General features: G+C 36.7%; 1 protein-coding gene across 1 annotated transcript in view; it reads right to left on the reverse strand.

The window, feature by feature from the left end:
• DMD (dystrophin) overlaps positions 1–20,750 on the reverse strand; it is a 1,889,362-nt gene that overhangs the window by 396,835 nt on the left and 1,471,777 nt on the right. Inside the window, exons 51-52 of the mRNA XM_010599731.3 lie at positions 11,970–12,142; positions 2,286–2,442 (exon numbers count right to left, since the gene is read on the reverse strand). Of these exons, the coding sequence (XP_010598033.2) occupies positions 2,286–2,442; positions 11,970–12,142 (330 nt within the window). The remainder of the gene's footprint in view (positions 1–2,285; positions 2,443–11,969; positions 12,143–20,750) is intronic.

The raw sequence follows: 20,750 nt of genomic DNA on the forward strand, positions 1-20,750 counted from the left end.
AGTGGCAACATTTTATCAAGCTTTTGGTGTTTGGTAGTAATTTATTTGGTTTGCTATTCATTTCTGTTCATGCACCTTTTATTCTTATTTCTAAGACACTTATGAGTATGCTAGACACTTTGCTCCGTACTAAGATCTCGGAGGGGAGCAAAACCAAATCTCTACCTTCCCCACTCAGAGCTTCCTAGGGAAGAGAAACATGTAACCAAAAACAAAAAAGAAACGCCTGGTCTCTCTTGAAGGATGATAGTGAACAACTCATTATTCTGAAAATTGATGAAGAAGAAACATTTATCCTGCCTATCAGATACAAACAGTACAACCAGGTGCCTGAAGAGTGGATGAGTGAGCTTTCTTTTCTTTTTTCCATAGAAGTACTCCAGTTAATAAATGAAGAAGGAATGATAGAAATAGACAATTACCATATTATTATGCCTATCCTGTGACCATCAGCAGCTTATAAAATCATACCAAAAAAAAAGAGAAAACAAGACATTATGTACCTCCTGATGATGGAAGAACACACTGTCACTTATGAAGCAGTCTTGACAAAAAAGTCAAACTCAAATATGACCAAGTCTCTAGAACTTCACTGTTAAGTATGGTAGCTGCTAGCCATATCTGGATACTGAGAACTTGACATTTGGCTAGTCTGAATTAACATGTGTAAGTATAGGCTATGAGTTGGAATCGACTCGACGGCACTGGGTTTTTTTTTTTTGTTATATATAAGTATAAATTTTTATATTGACAGCATGCTGAAATGATAATACTTTGGATACAACGGATCAAATAAAACATTATTTTAATTAATTTCATCTGTTTATTTTCACTTTTTAAATGTGGCTTCTAGAAATTTTAGCATTACATGTGCGGGATGCATTAAATTTCTACTGGACAGTGCTGATCTAGCTCCATCTACTTATTTCTAGGAGATACAGAGGACAGAGGAGTGTGTTTAACAATCCCATTGGAATGGAATCTGCAAAACTCAAATTGGTGGAAACTACAGGAAAAAAAAATGACCTGGTTTGTTAAAAAAAAAAAAAATGGCAAGAAAAAAAAAAAACCAATAAATGAGGGAGAACCTATAGGTTGCAAGAGATATTCTCTCGCAAGAGTTGTAGGACAGAAGAGAAGAAAGTCATTTTGTAGTATATCACATACTGTCCTCCAGTTAATCAAACACTAATCTAGGTGCTGCTGTGAAGGGTTTTTGCAGATGCAATTACACTTCCTAATCAGGTGAATTTAAATTAGAGAGATTTTACCAGGTACGATTCCATTTACAGAACATTTTCAAAATGACAAAATTATAGAAATGGAGACCAGATTAGTGGTTGTCAGTGATGGGACATGTGGGATGTGGATCAGTGTGACTATAAGAGGTAGTACGAGGGAGCTCTTTGTGGTGATAGAATACTGTTGTATCTTGATTGTAGTGGTAGTTGCACAAGTCTCCACATGGGAAAAAATGACGTAGAACTATGCATATACATTGTTTGTACCTATGTCCATTTTCAGGTTCTGATATTGAACTATAGTCACAAAATAAGATGTAAGCATTGGAGAAGCTATATGAAGAGTAGACAAGACTTCTGTATTCATTTTGCAACTTCCTGTCAATCTATAATTATTTCAAAATGAAAATTAAAAGGATTTAAGAGAGAAATTAACCAAATGCAACGTACAGACCTTATTTCAATTCTGATCTGAACAGCAACTACAAAAACCTGTTAAAAACTTAAGACATGTATGAGAGAAATGGACATTTGAATACAGACTAGATATTTGATATTATGAAATTATTGATATTTTTAATATATGATAGCAGTACTGTACCTATTTTTAAAGAGTGACTTCATGTTTTAGAGATACTTTCTGAAATATTTATTAATGAAATGATATGTCTGGAATAATGGAGGAAGGGGTAGAGTTATAGAAGAAATAAGATTGTCCATGAATAGATAATTGTTGGGGTCTTGATGGTATGTGGGAGTTTATTGTAATATTCTATCTACTTTTGTATATGTTTTATATTTTCCATAATAAAAAGTTTTTAAAAAGCCAAAACAGATGGATAATTTCTTAAAGGATAATAACAATGCAGGTGCTTTGGCATTTTTAATATAATGGCTTGGGTTATTTACAATTTACCCTTGGACCATAAGGAGTAAAACAGGTTTCTGTTCAATTTAATTTCACTCAAAAGTAATTTTAAAACAGTCACTGATAGTGACTGAATGCTTCCTATGTGCAAGGCATTAGGCTTAAAAATATCTTACCCTGTGTACATCATTCTGCTTCTGAACAGCTGGAAAATCGCCTCCAATTGGTGCCTGCCGGCTTAACTCATCATCTTTCAGCTGTAACCACACCAGCAGTTCCTGAAGAGAAAGGTGTAGACGCTTCCACTGGTCCGAACTGGCTTCCAAATGGGACCTGAAAAATAACAGCAACAAACTGTTAATATTTAGAAGTATAATGAATGATCCTAACAGTTCTATTAAAGGCATATTGGTCAGTCAGTGCCATATTGTGTAAACCTATTGTGAACTACATAGCTGTTCTCGATAAAATTTTGGCTACCTGGTTTTGAGAGCCATAAAAGGGGAGTATGTTGATGGCAATTTTGAGTAGAGTCAGTGTTAAGCCATATGTTTATTTCCACATGCAGAATTCTGAGACTTTTGGCATGAAAGGTGCACTGGAATGGCTTGCTTTCCCATACAGTTGCAGTCAAGGAAGTTTAATGTTTTTGGTAGAAAATTCGACCCAGTGACTAATGTAAACCACTCAGTTTTCATGTGACTCATGCTAGCACTGGAATTCTTTCTGCTTTGAAAAATGGAAAGGTCTCTCCCCACATTTTGACTTTTCCATTTCCACACCCTAGGCCGCCTCTTCCACTGACTCCTTCCGTCTGGCATCTGTTCCTTTCTGCTCCTCTTCCCATATGCTTTTCCTTTTCTCCTACCCTTCTTTATTCGTGTGCACCTGGGATTTGTTTTCACCAAGTTCCAACATTTTCCGCTTTGTTCCCTTTGTATAAAATGTACGGAGACAACAACCCATGTGGAAGAGTAAAATCAGACATTTGCCTGAAAGCCTCCCCCAAACATGAATAATTTAGGCAGGAGACTGAGTGCTTTACCATCAACTGTATTTAGAACATGTTAATCCTTAGAAGCCATTTAAGAATATACAAATGAATGATCTGTGTTATAAAAGCCACATTTCGCTTGAGGATGAGAAGCTAAATTAATAAAATAAATCATCATGCAAAAAACAAAGAGGAAACACAGAGTGTTAGTCAAAGCATTATCCTCAGGTAAATTAGGAATTATGCCGCGTTACTCACATATTATCAGCAATTGCAAATAATTCATAAAATTAATGCTGCCTGTAATATAATATCATCTCTAATGCTGCAAAGATTGAAATGTAAAGCAAAGCAACCAGGTAGAGAGAAACAGTTCTCTTGGCCATTTGGTAACTCAGCCTGACATTTCAAATACAATTCTCCTTTTGGCCTCAGTCAAATAGAATCACAAAAGAGGCCCTACTTGGAAATTAAATTTTTCTAATCTTTCTGAAGGATAATTTGATGATACACAAAAGTGTTTAAAATGTGCAAATGTAATGACCCACAAGTTCAAATTCAAGGAATTTATACTAAGAAAGTAACTGGAAAAGCATACAAAGGATGTTATTTATAGTAGCAGTTATGATTGAGGCCAAGTAGAAACAACTTAAATATTCAATTCTAGGGAACTGGTTACATATATAATAGTGGATTCATACAATGAAATCCTATGCAGATGTTCAATACGATGACATAGGTAGATATTTATGGATATGGAAAGATTACCATGTCAGTTGCTAAGTGAGAAAGCTGGCTATAAAAATACACACAATCTATTTTTTGTAAAACATTTGTGTGTATGTATATATGTGTACACGGTTGACTATGCATGAAAAATTTCTGGAACAACAACTAAAATATCACTTAGAAGTATATTTACAAATGATTTTCTTTCATCTTTATACTTTTCTAAATTGTCAGAATTTTCTTTATATAATGAGCAATATAAACATTACATTCAGAAAAAGTGAAGGCATTCGATCACAAAGGAAAATTAATTGTTCAAGACTTTAAGGGCATTATCATCAACTAATAAATGAATCAGGAAATACCATAAATTAAATATAATAGTGCAGATTGCCTATAGCGTACAGGTCAGCTCTTTTATGTTTCTTTTCCCTCCTTCTTTCAGTTATCATTTTCCATGATACGCCATAGTGAGAATTCCCTAGGCAGGATTTTAGCTGTTTAATGGCATGTAAGGATGACTGGTTACAGAGATTCCCTGGGGTGTCTGGAATTTGTAGCTTGGTCCCCTTGAGGGTGAAGCGAAGCTGTCAAGCAGGACATTTTGAAAGGAAATTAGAGAGAGGCACAGTCAAGACATGGACAAGCAGCAAATGGGGGAAGAGACATAGATTAAATAAATGTTTGTTGAGTGCCTATAGGTTCCAATGATGCAGTGGGGAGAAGGGAGAAGGGAGTAAGGGAAAATATGAAGATGCCTAATGCATGGCCTTCCTCTATCTGGCATACCAGTTGTCGTCAAGGCGGTTCTGACTCATGGCAACCTCATGTGTGTCTGAGTAGAACTGTGTTGCATAAGATTTTTGACGGCTGGTTTTTCAGAAGTAGATCACCAGGCCTTTTTTCCAAGGTGTCTCTAGGTGGACTTGAACCTCTAACCTTTCAGTTAGCAGTCAAGCATGTTAACTGTACCACCCAGGGATTCTCTCTGGAAACAAAATATCCTTGAGGTGGAAAGGTCTAGAGGTGAATCTACTGAAGAGCAGGCTGCCTGTGATGAGGTGTTAAGCTGCTGCTTTTTTTTATATACCTGAAGAAATCCTACAACTCTGATTCTAGGTTAAATTATGCCAACTAACTATTAATGGTTCAATGAACCCCTTTGTGTCCTCTGAGAGAGAGAGAGAGAGAGAGACAGAGAGAGAGAGAGCACTGAGAATTAGGAAATCCAATTCTAAAGGATCTAAGAGAAACTCCATGGCAAGAGATAGGGAGGCCGTTATAAGTCAGGCACAGAGGGCAGTCAAGAGAGTTTACAGAGCAGTAGAAGTCCCTAAGACCACTAAAGATAAAAAAGCTGTCATGTATCTGGGCGAGGGGACTTTTTCATAAGTATAGAGGTTTTTTTTTTTATATAGTTAGGTAAAAATTTAATTATATTTGATCACCTTAATTACCAAATAGAAACCCTGGTGGCATAGAGGTTAAGATCTGCAGCTGGTAACCAAAAGGTCTGCAGTTCAAATCCACCAGGTGCTCCTTGGAAACTCTACGGGGCAGTTCTATTCTGTCCTATAGGGTCGCTATAAGTCGGAATTGACTTGATGGCAATGGGTTTTGTTTGGTTTTTTAATTACCAGATGACTGTTCATTGTCCCTTCTAAAGCACAGAAGTGAAAGGAAAGATGTGATATTAGGATCAAACTTAAATGAAAGGCTAGTAATGGATAGAGGACACTGGGTAAGGGCTGGGAAGGAGAAAGACAGATGATAGCTCTTGATTTAAAACAAATACACATGCAAAGGAACTTGACCTAAAGCTATCTCCGACTTTAGTGTACACAAGTACCATTTGAGTTGCTGACCAGTTTCATTGAGTTGACTCTGATTCATGGTAACCCCACGTCTATTAGAGCAGAACTATGCTCCACAGGGTTTTCAATGGCTAATTTTTCAGAAGTAGATTGCTAGGCCTTTCTTCTGAGAACCCTCTTGGTGGACTCAAACTGCCAATCTTTCAGGTAGCAGCCAAGCATGTTGACTGTTCACACCACCCAGGGACTCCAGCATTTGAGTAGCTCGTTTAAAATTCAGACTACTACGTCCTACCTCCAGAATTTTTGATTTAGATCTGGTATGTACTTTTAACAAGAACCTGAAAAACTCTGCAGGTGAGCTCCAGGATTGTTCTTTGAGAAATAATTTCTAAAAGTATTTCAGATATGCCCTAAACATTACTTGTTGGTCTCCACAGGACAAAGGTGGTATTTTTCAGTGACATGATTTTGAAGGAGATCTAAATGTAATGAAACACTATGAGCTGAGAAAACATTTTCTTTGATCATATTAAGCTTGTGAAGTGTTCTCAAGACACATTTCTAATATATTTGTTGGAAGTACCTGCCCTTTTTTTATTTTCAAGAGTGTACACCAACTATTTCTAAATGATTAACCTATGTTTGTATTGGGAATGTCTCCTCCTGAAAATGTTTCTTTGTATTGTAATGACTTTTGTTTTTTTCCTGGTTATATCATAGACTGTTAGGTCTGGAAGGAACCTTAGACATTATTGTTCAACCCTCTTGTTTTGGAAATGAGGAAACAGAATCAAAGGTATAAAGACAGGTTCTGAAGCATATAACTTGAGCTGTCATTTTTTTAAGACATGTGGAATGGGAATTACAAATTTTGCTTAAAAGAGGAAATGCTTACCCTTAGTAGTTTTAACCAAATGTTTTGGATCCCTGAACAAAAATGTATCTTGCTAATTGCCATATAAACTCTATTTACCCTTACCTACTTAACAGAAAATGAAAGAAGAAGCTTGGATGGGCACACTTAGCTTCTATCCATTGTCTATTAATCTTTATTAGTGAAGACAAGGGCTTAGGGCTAGTAGATTTCAACAAAGCAAGTGCTGATCTTTAATAAACAGATAATTTCTACACTTTGTAGGGTTTAGGTAAAACGCAGAACCTTTAGGTAGGTGGGGATATTTTGCTCGGTCTTTAAGGAACACTTCAATGTCAGGACTCTAAGAATTAGAGGGGCTGCTAAAGTGATTGTTATTTCTCCAGACACAGATATTTCAAGTGTGATTTGGTTGATGCTTACTTTGAAATCTTTAATAAAACTTTACTCTGAAAGGCTTGTATTCTTAAAGCAAAATGTACTATATTGAATTCATTTTTCATTTTGACTGCCTTTATAAAACTAAAGGTATAGCCTTGTATATACTGGGTACCCATGTGTAATAAAATAGCACTTCAGCACACAGAAAGAAAAGGTACACATGCAGAAATAATAAGGAGCCAGAGAAATAAAGTGAGAGCTATGGGGCTTTAAATAAAGAGAGAGAATTAAGCCCAAAGAGAAGAAAAAAGAAATTTTTCAGACAGGTCATGAAGTCCAACTTTCAAAAACAATTAACCTTCCAAGAGTGAGACAAAGAAGGCCAGAGATACTCAACATCCAATGCATTTTTCTCCCAAAGGTAGGAAGACTCTGTTTCCTTTGTCTCTTTCTTTGTTTTCCATTACCGAAAACAAAAAACAAAAAAACTCTCTTTTTTTTTTATTCTAACTACTAATACCAAGTATTCCCAAAGAGATTTATTGCTGCTGTGGACTGTATGATGTTAGTGTTCTCTCTTCTCAAATTAATAATCAAAATTTCCTAAATGTGAATGTTTTATATAACATTTACAAAATTTCTCCCAAAGTTGAAAAATCTTACAGAATGTAAATTTTGTTGAAAGTATGTTGACAAAACAAATTATGTGATTCTCATAGGCAACACTACATACAATAATCTGGAAAGTTGATGCTATGGTAGCAGAGTAAATTGAAATCTTTATATTTCTTATGTAAAAAAAAATTTCCCTTCATCACATCTCTAATTATTAAGATTTTGAAAATAAAAAAATGCAAGGTTTGTGGATCTGGAGTATTTTAGAATAAGAAACATTTTCTTTGACTATTCACCATCCTGATGTGGAATATTGCCATTCCCAACTGTGTGTTTGTGTATACATGTAAGTAAAAAAAAAAAATCACTTTATTTTTCTCCCATTTAAACGCATTAATCTTTTCTTTTGCTTGCTGGCATTTAACTACTACTGTCTATTTACTTCCTCTGATACCTCTTGAATAAACTGGGATGTGATAATGCATGTGGAATGGATGGTATGTATTTCCTTCAACTAAATTATGAGAGAGCAGTATACAATTCCAGTTACAGTATACTTTTCTTTCAAAGACGTTCTAACTTTTTTTTTAACACCATCTCTTTTAAATTAATCAGTTCTTTTTCAATATAAGAAAACCAAGGAAGAAAAGTTCAATAATTTTCCCAGTTTCATAAAGAGTGATTGCAGAATTAAAATAATAGAATATTTAGAATTTTACAGGAACTTGTACAAAAAAAAATTTTTTTTTTTGTAGAGACCACTTATTTCTCTGTTCAAACCTCCTAATTTCAGCAAGGGAGACAATTAAAGTCTGAAGCAGTTAAATGACATGTTCAAGATTATATGCTAGATTGTCAGTAACGGAGCCAGAGGAGAAACTAGGTCTCCCAACTGCTGGGCCAGGGCTCCTTCTCCTCTTCTTCACTGACTCATTTAGCGCTTGAAGTTTTCGTGTTCATCTAATTTCGCTGGAGGCAGCAAGCACAGCCCTATGAAACAACTCAGAACTTGCCTTCAAGTGTAAATTAGAATAGTGAAGGGAATAGTTGGTGAAGGAACAGTCAGAGAAGGAAACAGCCATTACAGAATTTGAGTTAAATTTTAGAGAATGAGAGGAGGGACAAGGTTCAAAGTGTGAGGACCAGCAAATGTGCATGCTCGTATGGGAAAGTGAGGAAAGCCTTGGAGAAGGATGACTGGGGTTAGAAAGCAGAATCTACTTGGCTCAGAGTATCCATGCTGGCGATAACTAGAATGCTGCTTGGTGAGAAAGAGCTGAGGAAAGACAGAAAAGGGAAGGAGTTTATCAGGGACTCATTAGGCATAGTTGTTAGAGAATGGAGTTCCCACTAGATTCTAGTGACTAAAATCAACTCCATGAGAGCAGGGACTTTTTTTGTTGTTTTTGTTGCTCAGCTATTTATTTTTTTTCACTGCTGCACCCCCAGTGCCTAAAAGAGTGCCTAATAGTAGGTGCCCAATAAATATGTGTTGAATGAACAAATAAATGAATGAATGAGTGGATATATGGATACCAACAAGTTTGAAGTTCTTGAACAAAACAGGAATGTGATAGAAACAATGTCCAAGGAAAAGTATTCTTGTAAATGTGAAATAGATGGTCTAAATATGTAAAAGAACAAAGATAAATCCTCAATATGGCATGACATGATGAAGAGTTGAATACGAACTGTAATTGTAAAGGGCAGAAGGAAAACACATTGAGAGAAAAGGACATGATATGGGCTTGGATGTAGAAACACAAGGCTGGCCAACTCTTGTGAACCAATGGAACACAAAGGGAAAATTCAGAATCATTTGGGCTCAAACACAATTTTTTTGTTTTGCATTAAAAATGGATACCTCAGCGAATTAAGCACTAACTTCTTTTTTGAAATACGGAAGTGGCTTCAGAATCCCTCATGAAACAATGAACCAACTGTAAATTTTTAGTATAATATAGCTTGGGCAAACACAGGGCTATTTTTTTCAGGGTTTCTCTGGGGTTATTTTTTAAATGTGGTAGCTTTTCACTAAAAATAACTCCAACGGAGGAACTGACTAGATTTGCAATGCAAGCTGATAAGCACCACTAAGGGTTCTTCCAGAGTTCATCTATCCTATTTCTTCATCATCCCAAGCTGCTACCTCTACTGTACTGCTCTCAACTGAACGCTGCCATTCACTATGGATTGACTGATCCCCTCATTTCCACCAAGTGTCAGGAAATAAACGAAATTGCTTTGATGTGAAGAATTACTTCTTTGCTTTTTATAACAGAGTGCTTATAACACATCCTGTATTATTAGAGAGGCTTATGTAAAGGCCAAAACCATTGATCTGAATATTTACATTCTAGAATTTGCAGCACCTTAGATAAGCTAAGGTAACTATTTTTACTTGATTAATGACAGCAAGAATTAAACTGCAGTAGCTGGCATATGGGAAATTGCTGAGAATGAAGAGTCCATATTTTGGCTGACATGCTGTTTGCCGCTTTCAATTCTCCTTTTATTTCATCAAGTTCACATGAAGGAGAGAGAAGGCACTGAGTGATGTTCTGAACAGCTCTAGCACTTTTCTTTCTCTTTCTGACAAAAAAGAATCACTTTCTTTTCTTTACTTTACTTACCAATATCTTTCCCATCTCACATGTTTCATTCCTTTTTAATGACAGATGTTATGAAAGTGGCCTTTGTCATTACATACACTGACCCCTCTTAGAGTTTAAGCTGTAGACAGCTAACGGAGCCTCCCTATCTTTGAAAATGCCATTGCCCAGTGCTGCCCCGACTCATCACCAACACATCGATACAAAATTCATGGATAAAATAGGGAGATAAAAATGAGTGTCTTGGAAGCTGAGGGGCAAACCCGGAAAAAAATTTATAAATAAAAAAATCCTATTCTACTCCTATTTCATCTTATGACTTACTATGTGCCCTTTTCTTCTTTCTTTTATATGTTACGATAGAAAATGCTGGTTTGAAGCTCAGACTCTGGAGCCAGACTCACTGGGTTCAGATCTTTCTAACTATGTGATTTTGGGCAAGTTATTTAACCTCTCTGTGCCTCAGTTTCTTTACATATAAAAAGAGGATAATAATACTTTACCTCTTAGAGTTGCTGAAAATACTAAATAAGTTAATGAATATAAAGTGCTTATAACATGGCATGGAGCCCTGGTGGCATAGTGGTTAAGAGCTCAGCTGTTAACCAAAAGGTTAGTGGTTCGAATCCACCAGCTGATCCTTGGAAACCCTATGGGGCAGTTCTACTCTGTCCTGTTGGGTCTCTAGGAGTCAGAATCAACTTGATGGCAACAGGTACAACATGGCATGGTATGTAGATGTACCAGATGTTAGCTACTATCATTACTATTATTTCATATTAAGTGCAGACTTTTATAATGATGGTTTTTGAATTAATGCAGGTTCAGTTATATTTGTTCCTCATTATAGAAGTAAACATGCTCTGTGTTGTAATTGTGGGAAATTCAGAAAAAATATAAACAAGAAAAAAAAATCTTTCTCCTGTAATCTTACTACCTAGAAGTAACTACTCCCAACATTTAGTTCATTCCCTTATAACTATTATTAATTCCATTTGTCCACTACCACCTCCTCTAGATACAGAAGAAAGCACTACACGTTTTTACAAAGAGAAGTGATATTTCCATTGAATAGAAAGCATGAAGCCTGACTTCTACTCCTAATATTTCCTAGGTCATTTAGGCAACAATGAACATTTCAATTACTATCTCTGCTCTCTTGTGCCATCACGAACTATTACAAAATGGGTATAGCAAGAGCGTTTCCTAGTCTTCCTCACGAGGCCAAGATGCATACATTAAGTTCTCAAAAGAAAGCTGATGTATAGAAAGGGGCAAAGTACAAAGTAGATGAGTATAGAGCAGCTAACGGCTTAGTCTACAGAGGATGTGTTTTAACAAAATCTAAGAGGAAGGTAAAGACAAGAAATGTCTATACTCTCTCCTTAGCTGCAGGAGTTATGGAGGTCTTCTCTAAGCTGTTAATTAATTATACTGTGTTATTAGTATTTAAAGGATGTCCTCTGTTATTCATTTAGAGGAAAGCCAAAGAAAGAATTTCCAAATAAACATACATTAATTTGATCACTTTTTCTATAACCCTGTGAAAAGCCGAGGGAACTTGATGAAATTAGTATACTCTGCTCCTCATTTAAATTCACTCTAATGTCTTAATATGCATCTCTCCTATGGTTATAAAACATCACCATTTTAATCTAATCTGAACCCTCAAGTATCATCTCCATACCAAGCAAACGAATGATTCATTTATTCAAAATAAAATGAATCATTCTGAAATTGGGTGATTTTCATAAACATATGAGACATTAGCTACTTGTGCTAGGAAAATTTTGCCATTTTCATTCCTTTCTGGCTTTTTTGCCCTGATCTTTTCCTACCTGATGTTGAGAGACTTTTTTCGCAGTTCACTCCACTTGAAGTTCATGGTATCCAAACGTCTTTGTAACAAGGCTGCTTCATCTGAACCTTCTAGGGATCGCAGGATTTTTTGGCCATTTTCATCCAGGTTGTGATAGATATCTGTGTGAGCTTCGATTTCTCCTTGGAGGTCCTAGAGGACAGGAAACACAGAAAATATGAGTAATTATCAAACAAAAGTGACCAGTTTTGAAGGTGAATTTGGAGAACTGCTCAAATAAAAGGATTAGTTCAAAAGACATTTCAATTAGGCCAACTGACAAGAAGACACATCCCAAACGAAAATGGACATCAAACTTACTCCTCGTCATTATGGATTGGAAAGTAATCTATTTATAACTACAAATCTCAGAAATTATAGTTGCTATTCCATGGATAAAACATTTTATGAAATTGATATGGAGAAATATTCCACAATAAAGCATCTCTCTATGTCAATCATTTTATTGCATTATGAGTCAAGTCGCATTTCCTAGGTACATAGGTTCTATGCACATCTGTAGAGTTGCCTCTGAGTATAAAAGCATGGCGAAACTAACAAAGTGGTGCTTAGTGTAGAGCACCAGCACAATAATGGGATTCTATTACAGGAAAGAATCTTCTGGACAATACACATCAAGTTTACCTTGATATTACATCATCATACATTTATTAGTAAGACTTCCCACGGAAAACACCATCAAATTTTCAGGCTTGGCAAGTACAAAGTCCATAGGACCTTGAAAGTCCATAGGTTATGCATTCAATCTCATTTGTATATACACAGATCAAGAAAATTATCATAGTAGAAGAATCTGACCTTTACATGGTATGTCTTCCTGTGTAACATTTTCAGCTTGAACCGGGGACTACAGCACTGATCCTGTTGCATAGCAATCTTGAGAAAACCCAGCGACTGAAAGTGCCCTGCTTTAAAATGCCAACTTTGCTTACATTCTGTTGACAGAATGAATTTCGGAGCACAGGCCTCACCAGTCAATAATAATAAACAGCGACTTTGTACTCCTCACTAAACGGTAGCCAGGCCAGTGGATGTGGGAGGGATCTCAAAAAGAGGAGGCCTGGAATATGCAACTGACAGTTTATATTAAACAGCCAACTTTTCTTATCATTTTGCCATTATAAGCCAGAGACATTATAAATTCATTTTATATATGTGTTTCTCTCCTTGTTCCCAGCAGAACAGTCAAAGCCAAAGGAACATTCCTTAGAGAGCTGCCGGGTCCCAGCATTCCTTTCTGCCTACACAATGAATGGCGGCTTTGTACATTATCTGACTTGCTCTTACAGATTTGTATGCTTCTGTTCAACAAGTTTCAAAATTCATTCTGAACCTCTGAACAATTGGATTGATCTGTGTAACTAGAAAAGTTTTTTTTTCCTCTCTCTCCCTCTCTTTCTAAAATTGAATTAAATTACTCTTCTAAAGTTAGAGGGAAAGTGGCAGCAATAACATGTTAGAATCCTGAAGAACTGGTTTGTGTTTTCAGTCACAGCCTCCTAGCTGCAGAGTTTTGAGTGTTGCAGAAGTGAGGTTGATGGACAATGAATGTTTCCTGTCACTATTTTTGGCAGCCGAAGTGTCACTGATGAACTCTAAAGAGGATTCTGTCCCAGTCTCTTTGACTGGAAGACAGGAGGGAGAATACAGATAGAACCACGTCCGAAGCTGAAAGAATGGAAATACTAAAACAGATTGAGTAGCGTCTCTCTCTATCCTGTCAAAAAACAGCTTTCTCAGAAAGGATATAACCTGGTTTTGAAACTATCATATGTGGTGGAAATCTAGTATTGATTGGGCTTCTTGCATGTTGGAGTTTGGTCAAATACACATTTGATGCTTGTGTAACTACTTGGAAAAACAGCCACTTCTTCAGCAAAAGAGAAAAGGGAAGTAACTTATCTGAACAATACATACGGGACTAAAGAACAATCAGATCCCAGTTATCCACATGATTCCCTTTTCTTTTACTTTATTTAATTTTCTTCTTTTTGCATTTGATTTGTACACTACTTATAACTTTGCCCCAGAGTATACACTTAGGGGATTAAAGCCAAATGTTTAGCTGTTCAAGATAATAAGGTTTATGAAACAATATGCATATACCTGATTATACACTTGAATTTTTATATACTGCATGTATAGCAGAGACCCAGGCACAATCAATAGTTCCACAAGAATATGCATATCATGAAGACATCAACATTTTCTTTGTTGAATCAGTGAGAGGTCTTCCCAAGCTAGATAGGATGTTGATTCATTAATTTGCTAATTTTTTCATCCTTGCTATGTACATTACACTGCATATAAACAACTTGGTTGTATCATCAAAAAGGCAATGAATATAAAATCGATAAACAAGTATTTATTGAGAGCCGATTATGTGTCTAGTCTTAGCATCATGAGAAATATGACAAATGCAAGAGACATGTTTATCTAAAATCTACTGTGCACTTTTTATTTCATTCACATTAAAAAAAATTCACATTACCAACTAAATATTCGTAAGAATTTCCTACCAAACGTCATAGATGGGAAAAAAAAACCTTTCCCCTTAGAAATTCACAGGTAGCTGAAGTAACATCTTAGTATTGGCAGGAAGGTAACTCTTAACCCAGTAGTACTTCTCTAGGTCATGATGATGGTTTAGAACAAATGACACATGTACAGTTATGGGCTTTGAAGTATACAAAACACATATGTACCACTTTAGTTATTTCTCCCCCTGGCCCCACGAAGCACAGCATATTCTCTCTGTTTTACAAATGAGAACACTAAGCCTAAGATATTTAACTGACTTGCATGAAGTCTCATATCTAGTAAGTGAAAAATAGATGCAGGTCTCTTGACTGTAGACCTTGAACTATCTCTGCCTCCCCATTTGCTATACAGATTAGGTGTGAGATACAGTAGCTATTGGAGCTGACCAAGGATACTACTAACAAGAGGGAAAACAACTCTTGAGGGAAAAGTATATTGAAAGACAGCACTTCTGGTTTTGATAAAAAAAAATTTACCCACATGGATTGATTTGTTTTGATGGGACCGAATGAATATCTTATTCCTGCTCAAACATCCGCATGAACTATGAAATTCTGACTACCCTTTTCACTTCTCATTTTACAATTGGGCATCCAGGACCACCTGTGAGCAAACACTGTTGCACTGAAAAAAGGTCTCCTTACTACAAAATGGAAACTCTGGTGGTGTAGTAGTTAAGTGCTACAGCTGCTAAACAATAGGTCTGCAGTTCAAATATACCAGGTGCTCCTTGGAAACCCTATAGGGCAGTTCTACTCTGTCCTATAGGGTCACTATGAGTTGGAATCGACTCGATAGCAGTTGGTTTGGTTTGGTTTGCCAGACCAGAAATTCTTCCAACAGTAATTCACCTCTTCTAGAGCCATGCAAGCTATTGGCAATGGTAATGTAATGGCTTGAACGTGAACTCACCAGCATAAACATTGTGTTCCTTAGGGATGGCAGGCTTGTAGGAAATTAATCAAGCTATAGGACTAAGGTAGATTGCCCTGAAATGGAGGTGAGTATCGGTGAGTAACACAGGGCTCTCTTTAGAAGGTTGCCATACGTAGTGAAGATTTCTCAGTAAAAATAGGCAGTGTGAATTCTAGGTGGTCAGGAGACATCCATAGGACAGGTAGGAAGGAACTACCATGATGGTATACATGTGGTCTCCTTGAGTTAGAATGGATTCGGCGGTACCAGTACCTTAATGGTATTTGTCTTCAGACTACACCTTAGACTTAGGGCCTACAGAAAAGCAGGAGGTTGGTATTGAAAACACAGGGTAACCAATCTGAACCAAAGTGTAATTTTCATAGTTTTAAGTAGTTTCATTTCACCTTTGACGTAACCAGAAAAGTTCACTCCCAAGCCTTAGCAACTGCATTCACTGTATGTTCTATCGAATTATCCTCTTCTTTCTGTGGTTGTGTTCTTTGGAAAGAACGGTAACTAATACACAGGAAATAAAAAGGTATTTGTTACGTAACAACAAAAACAATAGTAGTAGCAGTAACAGCAACAACATATGTAAGACTTATACATGAGGCGCTGTCCAAAGCACCGTATTTACACGAACCTATTTAATCCTTTCAACAACCCTCTAGGGTAGGTGTTATTATTATATTCATTTTACAGATAAAACAATGAAATTACAGACAGGTTAAGTAAAATGTCCAAGGTTACGTAGCTAATAACCAATGTACTCGGATTTCAAACTCAGGAAGTTGAGCTCTTTACCACCAGGCTATATTACCTTCGAATTTTAGTTTGCTGGGGGCATTTGTTTCTTATTAATAATAATTCCACCTAAATTTTAGTAAATGTAACACTACCGTTAGGCAGTGCTGAACAGTGTTGCTTTCAGTATACAAAGACTAATTTTATGGTCTCATCAACAAGGAGACTGTCGAACAGATCTGAAGCGGTGGACAGAGATACATCCAATACACAAGAGAGAACACAAAATAATGGAGAAAATGGGCACAAATAGAAAATAGTATGTAGCCTCCCCCACCCCCAAAAGGAAAAATATAGCCCAAAGTTCGGTACAATTACGGAACACATTTTAGCTGGGTACCAAGAAAGTTTGGATATGAGAAAATCAAGATGGCACAGTGCAGAGGTTTTAGATATTGGGGGTATTCTTTTTCCTGGAGGGCTTTTTCAAATTCCATACTTCCTCCTTCTCTGAGAGTCTGGCCTCCCCCTGTTATAAGCCCCCTTTCTCACTCTCCAGGAAAAACGAATGGCAAAGCAGAGTTAAATAGACATAGGTTTGAGTCTCCCCCTTCTGTTTCTCTTATTAGCCATATGACTTTAAAAAGTCTTTAATCTCTTTGTGTTCACTAAATATGTGATAGCAATACCTACCTGCTGGGTTGTTTTGAATATTACATAGAATAACTTTTGTAAAAATCTTTGAACAATGTCCAGCACATAATATGCCTTTAATAAATAATAGTTAATGTAAGCCTTAGTATTGTGAGAGAATCAATGTGGAAATCAAGTGGTAGAAATAGCCTTCGCAAAGTCATAGGCCTTGGTTTGAGCTTTGAAGGATGGATAGGATTGAGAGAGGTGAAGGGAAGAGGGTATTCCAGGTGGAAGGAAGAGCCTGTCAGTGGCATAAAGGTAGGAATGAGTTCGGTTTATGAGCAGGGACGATGATTTGCACAGCTTGATTGGAATGGACAATGCATGTTAGGAAGAAATAGATAGAATGTAGTCCAGTTCCTTAACTGAAGTAGGATAGAGGCCTTCTTTTAAAAGCCATTGAGAATAAAATTTATAAAGTACAAAGCCAGGATTATTGAATATTAAATATATACTATCTCATTCAATGTGTAGAATGATCCAGAATAATCTATGGTGTTCATAAATAATAAGTCAACTGAGGAAGAATAAGAAAAGTTACAAAATTTTTACTAGAAGAAAAAGAAAGGAGATACCAGGAATTAGTGTTGTAACCTTCTTTATGTTATCCACACAAGTGGTTGTGATACTATTCCAAAATATCAAAGATAACAATATCCACATATTTTCTTTCTTATATATACAGAATTACTTGTCAAACACACACACAAATTCTGCAAATGATAGCCTCTCTATCCTGAATACAGCTGAGAGTTAAAAGTAAGCAATAAAATGATGTAGAAAGAATAAAAATAAGCGACCAAATCTCCCAACAAATTTCGTCATAGAAACACCATTTCTAATCCTTTCTGAACATGGCTAATATGTGAATAATGATACAGTCATTTGTTTATATTCGCCCACAAGTTTTAGCTAATTCAAATAAGCTTGATAAGAAAAAAATAAATGATAATGTGATTTCCAAGAACTCCAAAGGGCAGAAAGAAAAGATGCGAAGTAGGAGAGAAGTTATCCTTATGGGCTAAGCTAACCATAGCAAGAAGTGACACCTGGCCAAGAACCAGAAAGGTGGAAAAGGAGCCTCAGGCATGCATTGTTGACCAGGGCCACACAGTGTGGAGATTAACAGTGTGGTAACAGCCCTTGAAGGCATCGTCCAGCTTTACAACAAAGCAAAATAATTAATGCTAATAATGTCGATGCGGGATTAGCCAGAAAAAGCAGATTTATGTGCAGTAAACTCTGCTTAACAAGGAAGTAGTGTAAGTAAAACCCCTTATTATGACTTTTATCCAACGCTGTTACTCTGAACAGGTGTTGCTGCTTCAAAGAAGTCAAACAAAACAAAAACAAACATAAGAAAGTAAAGCTCCCTTAGCTATTGAGAAAACTTGGCTATCCAAAATGACTCAGTGAATGTGGTTTCTAAATAGTTGAGGCTTTAGAGTACACACACACGCACACACACACACTCCATTATGAGACTAGAAATTGAGAGTAAATCTTTAGAAATTTTTATACCAAAAACCTGTTGCTGTGGAGTCAATCCCAACTCATAGCGACCTGATAGGACAGAGTAGAACTGCCCCACAGGGTTTCCAAGGAGCGGCTGGTGGATTCGAACTACCAACATTTTGGTTGGCAGCTGAATGCTTAACCACTGTACAACCAGGGCTCCTGAAACTTTTTTTTAATTAATAACAGGAAGTACGGGTTTACATTTTATAGGTCTGGTTTTTTAAATTTTCTTTTTCAGTAACTCATTTTTTAACTGTATTTTACAAAAGTATAAGCCTGTTACGAATTAGAAATTAAAACTAACGAAACAAAATTATCCTTCCTCAAGGATTTTTTTGAGGAGCACACAGAAAAAGGAATTGGACTCACTGTCTCATCATCTAACCACCAGAGGTTCCTAACTAGCTCCGAAAATGCAGGTGGGTACAGATTCACAGTGGGTGTGACTGTTTTTTCTATTCTGTATGTGGCCATTGCAATACTTTTAAAAGCAGCAGAGTTGTCATCCCAAGAGAAACAAGAGTTCATTTGAGGACTGTCATTTGTCTTGGAGCCTGGTTGCTGCAGGTAGATAAGGAGTGTGTTTTTAGGTCCACTGCATAGCAATGCATCTTAAACGAGCAGCTGTGGATTTAGGAGTCCACAGGCTTTGCTTTAAAAATGGCCGTTATTAAGGTCCTCAGAGACTATTATCCTGCAGGGTTTGTTGTCTTTGCTTTCATATCTCATTCGAAAAATCTCACACTTAAGCACTAGAACAGTGGAGAGAAGGAATATGCTCTCCTACCTCAGTACATTCCCAGGTGCAAAGCTTTATTTCAAAATCTAATCTTTAAAAATGTCTGGCCTAGGGTGGATTACCCCCGGAGGAAACTGAGCAAAATCCCATTTGTCAGACTGCCTTAAGCAATTTCAAACTCCAGAAACACGTGATGCTTTCTTTCCTCCTCTGACCCTCTGGTTTACTCTATTCTTAAAATTACTTTTTAAAATCGAAGAGTTCATTTAAGAAGCATTAGGTTGGAAGCGAGATGAATGGTGTCTTTACTGCATTTTGTTTTTCTTAGTTTCTTTTTGTCACCTTGAAAAAATTCTCTACATGGTTATTCAAAACATGAACACACATTAAGTGCCTATTATATGTCTAATATTTTGCTAGAAGCTATGGGAATACATATAATGTAGTGAAAGTGAGTTCCAGCCCTTTCACTAGTTCATTTCTTCCTTCCTTTCTCCCTTCCCCTTTCTCCCCTCCACCCACCTTCATGCCTTCCTTCCTTCCATCAATATTTATTATGTTAGGAGCCAGGGCTAAAGTGGTAAAAAAAAAAAAAAAAGAAAAGAAAAAGACTTCTGTCCTCTTTGACTTCATAGCATAATAGGATGGTGGAGGAGAAATACAGTAAACAGGTGAACAAACACATGTGTATAATAAATTAAGAAAATGATCAAAGGCAACAAATGAGGGGCTATGATGAGAATAGTGGTGGGTGTGTATGTGGGTGTGGGTGTGTGAGTGATGGTGGTGGGGGTGCTCTTGTTATGGTAGTCAAGAAAGGCCTATGTAAGAAGGTTTAATGTTAGCTGAGTTTTGAAAGATGAGAAGAAACCAGCTATAGGACAGCAAAGGGCACAGAATTCTCCCAAGCAAACAGGAGGGCCTTTGTATCAGCTGTATTGTGGGAAAGATCTTGGCTAGAATTTACTAAGCAAGGAGGAAATGTGACTGAAGATGAGGTAAGCGAGGCCCCAGATAATGTGGGGCCTTGAAGTCCCATAATAAGGAGTTTGCATTTTATTTCAAGTGTAGTGGGAAACAATTGAAGCTTTTAAAGCAAGGTAGTGGAATGATCTGATTCAGGCTTTAAAAATCACTCTATTACTTTGTGGAAATTAAGGAAGACAAGAGGAAACAGAAAAAATCAGTTAGAGGCCAAGGCTGGTAACCCAGGCAAGAAAAAATGGTGGCCTGGACTAGGGTGATTGCAGATGGAGAGATGTGCACTGACTTGAGATATAACTTGGATGTTAACTTTCTCACACATACTAAAGATTTGGACAATGGAATCAAAGGAGGGGGATAGTGCAAGGAAGATTCCCAGTTTTCTAACTTGAACAACAGATGGATGGTAGTACCATTTACTGAGATGGTGAAAAATGGGGGAAGATTTAGTTTGGCATTCTATTTTCAACATGTTAGGTTTAAAATGGCTGTGAGAGACATTCAGTTGGAGATTTAAATTAGACAGCTGGATATACAAGTGTGAAACTCAGAGGGGAGTTCTGGGCTAGTTATATGAATTTGGGATTATTCAGTTTACTG

This window comes from Loxodonta africana, chromosome X (assembly GCF_030014295.1).
Source record: "Loxodonta africana isolate mLoxAfr1 chromosome X, mLoxAfr1.hap2, whole genome shotgun sequence".
In the NCBI taxonomy this organism is placed as follows: domain Eukaryota; kingdom Metazoa; phylum Chordata; class Mammalia; order Proboscidea; family Elephantidae; genus Loxodonta; species Loxodonta africana.